Source organism: Carlito syrichta, unplaced genomic scaffold, assembly GCF_000164805.1.
Source record: "Carlito syrichta isolate Samal-C Ts95f unplaced genomic scaffold, Tarsius_syrichta-2.0.1 Scaffold308194, whole genome shotgun sequence".
Taxonomy (NCBI): Eukaryota; Metazoa; Chordata; class Mammalia; order Primates; family Tarsiidae; genus Carlito; species Carlito syrichta.
Window position 1 is genome coordinate 115,645 of NW_007252290.1, and position 7,881 is coordinate 123,525.

At 55.3% G+C, this 7,881-nt stretch overlaps 1 protein-coding gene across 5 annotated transcripts in view; it reads left to right on the forward strand.

The window, feature by feature from the left end:
• Positions 1 to 7,881, forward strand: part of STAT6 (signal transducer and activator of transcription 6) — a 43,849-nt gene that overhangs the window by 27,377 nt on the left and 8,591 nt on the right. For 2 of the 5 annotated variants that reach the window (XM_021716136.1, XM_008065232.1), the window contains exons 2-12: positions 1,439 to 1,575; positions 2,447 to 2,585; positions 2,841 to 2,924; positions 3,303 to 3,441; positions 3,550 to 3,602; positions 3,771 to 3,919; positions 4,489 to 4,620; positions 4,748 to 4,936; positions 5,893 to 5,980; positions 6,120 to 6,242; positions 7,447 to 7,539. In XM_021716136.1, the coding sequence (XP_021571811.1) occupies positions 1,460 to 1,575; positions 2,447 to 2,585; positions 2,841 to 2,924; positions 3,303 to 3,441; positions 3,550 to 3,602; positions 3,771 to 3,919; positions 4,489 to 4,620; positions 4,748 to 4,936; positions 5,893 to 5,980; positions 6,120 to 6,242; positions 7,447 to 7,539 (1,305 nt within the window). In that variant the 5' untranslated portion in view covers positions 1,439 to 1,459. The remainder of the gene's footprint in view (positions 1 to 1,438; positions 1,576 to 2,446; positions 2,586 to 2,840; positions 2,925 to 3,302; positions 3,442 to 3,549; positions 3,603 to 3,770; positions 3,920 to 4,488; positions 4,621 to 4,747; positions 4,937 to 5,892; positions 5,981 to 6,119; positions 6,243 to 7,446; positions 7,540 to 7,881) is intronic. The other 3 variants (XM_021716138.1, XM_008065233.1, XM_008065234.1) reach the window with 3 other exon arrangements.

Sequence of the window (7,881 nt, forward strand, 5' to 3'; positions counted from 1 at the left end):
GCGTGCCTGTAATTCCGGCTACCCGGAAGGCTGAGGTGGAAGGATCGCAGGAGCCCAGCAGGTCGAGGCTGCAGTGACTGGGAGCAGCCACTGCACTCCAGTCTGGGTGACAGAGTGAGATTCCAACTCAAAAACAAAAAGCAAAAAACAACAACAAAAAAAATCCGTTTGGGAGGCCGAGGCAAGTGGATTGCTTGAGGCCGCAGGTTTGAGACCAGCCTGGGCAACTTGAGAGACCTTGTCTCTATGATAAATCAAAAATTATCCGGGTGTGGTAGTGCACGCCCGTGGTTCTGGCTACTTGGAAGGCTGAGGTGGAAGGATCTCCTAAGCCCAGCAGGTCGAGGGTGCAATGGCAGTGAGCGTGCCACTGCACTCCAGCCTGGGCAACAAAGTGAGACTCCAACCCTCCCCCCCCCAAAAAAAGTTTGGAAAGTTCTGGTCAGGAACAGTGGCTCACACCTGTAATCCCAGGACTTTGGGAGGCCGAGGCAGGATCACTTCAGCCCAGTTCAAGACCAGCCTAGGCCTCGTAGTAAGATCCTATGTATGTCAAACAAACAAACATCGCTGGGCACAGTGGCTCAAGCCTATAATCCCAGCACTTTGGGAGGCAGAGGTGAGAGAATTGCCTGAGCTCAGGGGTTCAAAACCAGCCTAAGCAACATAGCGAGACCTCGTCTAATAAATCAAAAATTTAGCTGAGCATGGTGGCGCATGCCTGTGGTTCCCGCTACTTGGAAGACTGAGGTGGAAGGATCACCTGAGCCCAGCGGGTCGAGGCTATGGAGGCCGTGAATGTGCCACTGCACACCAGCTTGAGCAACAGAGTGAGACTCCGACTCAAAAAAATAAAAATCAAAAAATGAGCCAAGCACAGTAGTACGTGCTTGTAGTCCCAGCTACTCGACAGGCTGAGGCGGAAGGATCACCTGAGCCCAGAATATGGAGGCTGCGGTGAGCCGTGATCGTGTCACTGTACTCCAGCCTGGGCAACAGAGTGAGACCCTGACTTATAAAAAGAAAGTCTGGAAAGTTCTCCACGCATCCAGTCCCCATACATTGTAGATGAGGAGACTGAGGCCCACAGAGGGGAGGCTCCTTGGCCCCAACCAGAGCCAGGTCTGGAGCTGCGAGCCAAGTCCTCTGCCTTCCCTGAGAGAGAGAGCTCTTTTCCTACTTTCCTGCCTCCCTTGCCTCCCCACCCCTCTGGTTCCGGCTCAGCTGTTCACACACACACACACACACACACACACACACACACACACACACACCCCGTGTCTACTGTTGCAGGTGTTACCCTGTCTCGGACTTTGACCAAGGATGCCCCTGGTTTAAGGTGGTCTGGCCATGAGTGGTGGTGGGGGTCTTTGGAAGGGTAGAAGACAGGCCAAGTGTCTTGGGTGCCTCTTGGAGTGGCCTTGTTTTTCTCCTCCAGGCATCCTCCAAATCCCAGATCATGTCTCTGTGGGGTCTGGTCTCCAAGATGTCCCCTGAAAAACTGCAGCGGCTCTATGTCGACTTTCCCCAACACCTGCGGCATCTCCTGGGTGATTGGCTGGAGAACCAGCCCTGGTGAGTGCCGGCTGCCCCATGCTGGTCCCCCAAGTCCTCCCCTCCCCATCTTCCTTCTCCTTAGGTTTCCTTCCCCCACCCATGGATTTGGGACTTGGGACCTGTTTTTCCATCTGTGGTGGCCTAGATGTAGCAGGGAGTCTGTACCCTGTGAACACCAGGCTATGTATGTTGACACGTGCAGACCCCAGCTCTTAGGACGCTGAGTCAAAAAGGAAGGGGCAGGTGCCGAGTCAAAGAGAAGGCGGCAGGTGCGGTGGCTCACGCCTATAATCCCAGTGCTTTGGGAGGTTGAGGTGGGAGGATTACTTGAGGCCCGTAGTTGGAGATACACAGCGAGACCCTGTCTCTACAAAAAATAAATAAAAAACAAAGTAGTTTTGGAGGGGTTGGAGCTGGGACAAGTGCACTTCTCATAATCCTGAAGGTTGAGGAATAAGGAGCATGGGGGAAGGCTGCAGGGGTCCTAGATGGAGAATAAGAAGGGGGGGAGGGGCCAGGCTCAGTGGCTCAGCCTGTAATTCCAGCACTTTGGGAGGCCGATGCAAGTGGATTGCCTGAGCCCGCGGGTTTGAGACCTGCCCGGGCAACGTGGTGAGACCTCATCTACAATAAATCAAAAACTAGCCGGGCATGTTAGCGGCTACTTGGAAGGTTGAGGCAGAAGGATTGCCAGAGCTCAGCAGGTCAAAGCTGCAGTGGCCAGGAGCGTGCCACTGCACTCCAGCCTGGGCGACAGAGTGAGACTCCAACTCAAAAAAAAAAAAAAGGAATAGGGGAAGGAACCCTTGAGCTTCTGGCTGTGGGCTGGAGGGACAAGAGAGCTAAGGAAGCCCTGGTCTGAGGTTGCCTCTTCCTGATCTTCCCGCAGGGAGTTCCTGGTGGGCTCAGATGCCTTCTGCTGCAACATGGCTAGCGCCTTACTCTCAGCTACTGTCCAGCGCCTGCAGGCCTCGGCGGGAGAGCAGGGCGAGAGGAGTGCCATCCTGCAACACATCAGTACCCTGGAGGTGGGTGGGTGGAGCTGGGGTGAGCACTGGACGCTGGAAGAAAATTGGTTGGATGTTGGAAGTGAACTGGTGTTCCTGCGGTTAGCTGCTAGCTAGCATGCAAATTAGAGGTTAAAAACAGGCAAATACAGGAAAACTTCTGGAGTCTCCAGTTGTGCTGCCTTACAGCGTGTGTAGAAATGGGCCCAGGGTTGGGAAAGGTTGAAAGACACTGGTAAGAGACAAGCTAACTGCCTGCCACCCTCATTTTTGTAGGGCATATATCAGAGGGACCCCTTGAAGCTTGTGGCCACTTTCAGACAAATACTTCAAGGGGAGAAAAAAGCTGTTATGGAACAGGTATTGTGATACTTCCCACCCCAGCTCAACCCCCTGGGACTTTATTCCTGAGGTCCGAGAAACTAGGAAGAGTTTGAACTTTGAGAAAGGCTCTGTGTTCTGGGTCCAAGAATGACCAAAGGTAGTTCCTGGGGTCAGAGTGACTCCCAAGCCAAGCTCAGGGAAGCGTCCAATGAGGGACTAAGGGTGATGAGGCCTGGGGAGGACAGAGCAAGGGGTAGGGAGCTGATTCTGCCAGAAGATTCCAAAAGGCCGGGATGACCTGCCAAAGGTGAGAGGGGATCCAGAAAATGCTGCTTCTCTGCAGAGCAGAGAGTGGATGCAGGGTGCAGGTGGGTGGGCAGATCTCACCTCTTGGCATCTGTCCCTCCCGCGCAGTTCTGCCACCTGCCAATGCCCTTCCACTGGAAGCAGGAAGAACTCAAGTTTAACACAGCCCTGCGGAGGTTGCAGCACCGAGTGGGGGAGATACGCCTCCTCCGAGAAGCCCTGAAGCAGGGAGCTGAGGCTGGCCAAGGTGGGGGCTGGGGCTGGAGCCCTACGAGGGTTCTCAGGGTGTGTGGGGTGAGAGCCTCTTGAACGGCAACCTTGGCTGAACCTCCCATCTACCTGCCCCTACCCTCAGTGTCGCTGCACAGCTTGATCAAACCTCCTGCCAATGGGACGGAGCCAAATGAGGTGAGTAATGAACTGAGAGGTGGAGTCTGAGGTCAGAGTGCAGCTGGAGGGACGGAAGTTAGACCTCAGAGAGACAGACTGAGGTGGGGTAAGAGAATGCCAGAGAGGTGGAAGAGTTGGATGAGGGGGCAGTGTGAGGCCCTGGCTCAGGCACCCTACCGCCCGTAGGCGCTGGCCACACTCCTGCAGGAGACCGTGGGGGAGCTGGAGGCGGCCAAGGCCCTAGTGCTTAAAAGAATCCAGATTTGGAAACGGCAGCAGCAGCTGGCGGGGAATGGCGCGCCCTTTGAGGAGAGCTTGGCTCCACTGCAGGAGAGGTTGGGGCAGGGCTGGTGGGGAGAGGGGCAAGCTGGGGGTGGGTTTCCCTGCCAGAGGACCCACGGGTGGGAGGGAGAACCCAGTGGGAGGGCCTCTGAGTAGCCAAGAGGCGAAAAAGCCAGTTACCACAGGCTGTGCACACAGTTGTTCAGGTTGCATCCTGTGCAAGGTGCCCAGTTGAGGGGCACATGTGGGGGCTCGTCCAACCCATGCTTCCCTCTTCAAGCCCCATGCCCAGAGGAATAAGGAGCCTTTCCCATCTGACCTATTGGCTGGGAGCACTTTCCAATTGGCCCAAAGCCTCTCTCTGTGTTGGCTGCTGTCCTGTGTACAAGAGATCTGGGAAGAGGCAGCCAGGTGTCCACGGGGAGGCTAGACATGGGAATGAACCTCCCACCCAGATCCTAGGCAGGTCCCAGAACCTACTTCAATCTAGGTGGCTGGCACCCGTACCCGCTGCCCACCTGCCCCTTCACATGCTGCTTTCTCCCTGGGTTTAGGGACAGGGGGTCTGGGCCAGCGCAAGCAGCCTGAAACCTGTGCCCCCTGACCACTGTCCTGGCCCCAGGTGTGAGAGCCTGGTGGACATTTATTCCCAGCTACAGCAGGAGGTAGGGGCGGCTGGTGGGGAGCTGGAGCCCAAGACCCGGGCATCGCTCATTAGCCGTCTGGATGAGGTCCTGCAAACCCTCGTCACCAGGTATGCCCCGTGAGCCCTCAGCCTGGCCCAGATCAGACCCCAAGGAAGGAAGGGGGCTAGAGTTATGGGGAGGGTGCCGGGCAGGTCCCAACCCCTAACTCTTCTGTGTCCCCCTCACTCCCCCCAGCTCCTTCCTGGTGGAGAAGCAGCCCCCCCAGGTTCTGAAGACTCAGACCAAGTTCCAGACTGGAGTTCGATTCCTGCTGGGCCTGCGGTTCCTGGGGACCCCAGCCAAGCCTCCGCTGGTCAGGGCCGACATGGTGACTGAGAAGCAGGCCAGGGATCTGAGTGGACCTCAGGGGCCCGGGTCTGGCGCGTAAGCTGGGGCTCGATCTGGGACTGGAGACAACCTGTTGGGGGGATAGAGGCGAGAGGAGTCTTGGGTGCTGGCACCACAAAGAGTAGGGGGATGGGCTGGCCATGGGATGGGGAGACTCTGAATGGTCACAGCAGAGGAAGGGAAGGGATCATTTAGTGCTACATGGGGTGGGAGCATCGTGATTTGGGACAGATGGGGACAGATGAGTCCCTTAAGAACTCAAGCAGAGCTGGGTGGGGTGGCTCACGCCTGTAATCCCAGCACTTTGGGAGGTGGCGGTGAGAGAATTGCCTGAGCCCAAGGGGTCAAGACCAGCCTGGGCAACATGGCGAGACCTTGTCTCTACAATAAATCAAAAAATTGGCCAGGCTCGGTGGCTCAGCCTGTAATCCCAGCACTTTGGGAGGCCGAGGTGAGTGGATTGCCTGAGTCTGCAGTTTCGAGACCCACCTGGGGAACTTGGTGAGACCTCATCTCTACAATAAATCAAAAACTAGCCGGGCATGGTAGCGCGTGCCTATAATTCCGGCTACTTGGAAGGCTGAGGTGGAAGGATTGCAGGAGTCCAGCAGGTTGAGGCTGTGGTGGCCGGGAGCGGCCACTGTACTCCAGTCTGGGCAATGGAGAGAGACTCCAACTCAAAAAAAAAATTATCCAGGCATGGTGGCGCATGTCTGTAGTTTCAGCTACTTGGAAAGCTGAAGTGAAAGAACCACCTGAACCCAGCAGGTCAAGGCTGCAGTAGCCGTGAACATGCTACTGCACGCCAGCCTGAGTGACAGAGTGAGACTCCGACTCAAAAAAAAAAAAAGAACTCAAGTGGGGACATGGAGGTTTAGGACCAGTGACAGCAAGTAGTCTACACCATTCACTCATGCACTCAAGCTCCACCCCACACCTGGCCAAATTGGGGTGAGTTCATTCACACTCTGACTGTGCCCCCCCACCCGCAGAGAAAGCACTGGAGAAATCATCAACAACACCGTGCCCTTGGAGAACAGCATACCTGGGAACTGCTGCTCTGCTCTGTTCAAGAACCTGGTGAGGGCTTCAGGGTGGGTGGGCGGTGAGGGGGACACCCGAAGAGTGTGGGACTCTCCTGGGAGGGGTGCGAGGGGCCAGGAGAGGCGGTCTCTGCCCTCATACCTTCAGCCCTGCCCTCCCTCACCCCGCCTGGCAGCTTCTGAAGAAGATCAAGCGGTGTGAGCGGAAGGGCACCGAGTCTGTCACCGAAGAGAAGTGTGCCGTGCTCTTTTCCACCAGCCTCATGCTCAGTCCCAGCAAGCTCCCTATCCAGCTCCAGGTGACCCATGCCCTAGTCCTGCGCCCTCCATGCCCCAGCCCTGCCCCCATATGGGACCTCAAGTCCCCTTCTGTGCTGCACTCAGGGGTCCTGGGTCCTCACCTCTTGACTGTCCCACACTCCATGTGTCCGGGATCTGTGTGCACTGTGAGGCCGGGGCGGGTGGGGAGGAGTGAGACCTCGGAGTGTGCCTAGCAGGGAATGGCCCAGTGTGCCAACGGACACTTACAAAGCACTTTTTACAGACCAGGGCACTTTTGTAAGTGATACACACACGTTTGGTTTTCACAATAATATTTTGAGGTAGGCACTATTACTAGCCTCATTTTGTAGACAAAGACATGGAGACACAGAGAAGCTAAGTAGTTTGCTGCAAAGTCTTGGAGCTGGAATTTGAAACCTGGCAGTCTGGCTCCATCTCGGTGACTCATAACCACTTCTTTTTTTTTTTTTTTATTTGAGTTGGAGTCTCACTCTGTCGCCCAGACTGGAGTGTAGTGGCCGCTCCCGGCCACCGCAGCTTCAACTTGCTGGGCTCCGGCGATCCTTTCGCCTCAGCCTTCTGAGTAGCCGGAATTACAGGCATGCGCTACCATGCCCGGCTGATTTTTTGATTTATTGTAGAGATGAGGTCTCGCTGCCCAGGCGGGTCTCGAACCTGCGGGCTCAGGCAATCCACTCACCTCAGCCTCCCAAAGGCGTGGGATTACAGGCTGAGCCACCGAGCCCGGCTCATAACCACTTCTTTACAGTAAGGCCCTAATTGAACTTCAGAGAACATTAATAAGCCGGGCGCAGTGGCTCACACATGTATTCCCAGCACTTTGGGAGGCCAAGGCAAGAGGATTGTCTGAGCCCAGGAATTCGAGACCAGGCTGCGCAACATGGTGAGACCTCATCTCTACAATAAGTTAAAAAATTAGCCAGACATGGTGGGGTGAGCCTATAGTCCAAGATACTCAGGAGGCTGAGGCAGAAGGATCGCCTGAACCCTGTGGTAGCCATGATTGTGCTACTGCACTCCAACCTGGGCAACAGAGTGAGACTGTCACTCAAAACAAACAAACAAAACAAAGCAAAACAAAATTAATAATGTGCCATGAGTCTTTAGACTGTTGTGTGAGCCCCATAACATAACTTCTCTACATTCTCGGTAGGATTTCCCCTAAGGAAAATCCTTACTCTCTGTCCTCACACCCTTCAGGCCCTATCTCTGCCCCTGGTGGTCATCGTCCACGGCAACCAAGACAACAATGCCAAAGCCACCATCCTGTGGGACAATGCCTTCTCTGAGATGGTGAGGAAGGATCTGGAGTTGGGGGGAACAGGGCAGAGGAGGCTCTGACACAAGGGGTTGGCATAGGCTTTCCAGTGGGGTGGCAGGCATGTTCCAGTGAATATGACTTTCACTCCTTCTCATGGGTCTGCTGTTGTACTTCTGAGCTCTTTTCACCCAAGTCTTCATAAATGTCCTGCACTAGCACCATAAACTGCTATTGAAAAGGTGCCCAGGCCGGGCGTGGTGGCTCAAGCCTGTAATCCCAGCACTTTGTTTTTTTTTTGGTTTGTTTGTTTTTTTGAGTTGGAGTCTCACTGTCACCCAGACTGGAGTACAGTGGCGGCTCCCCGCCACCGCAGC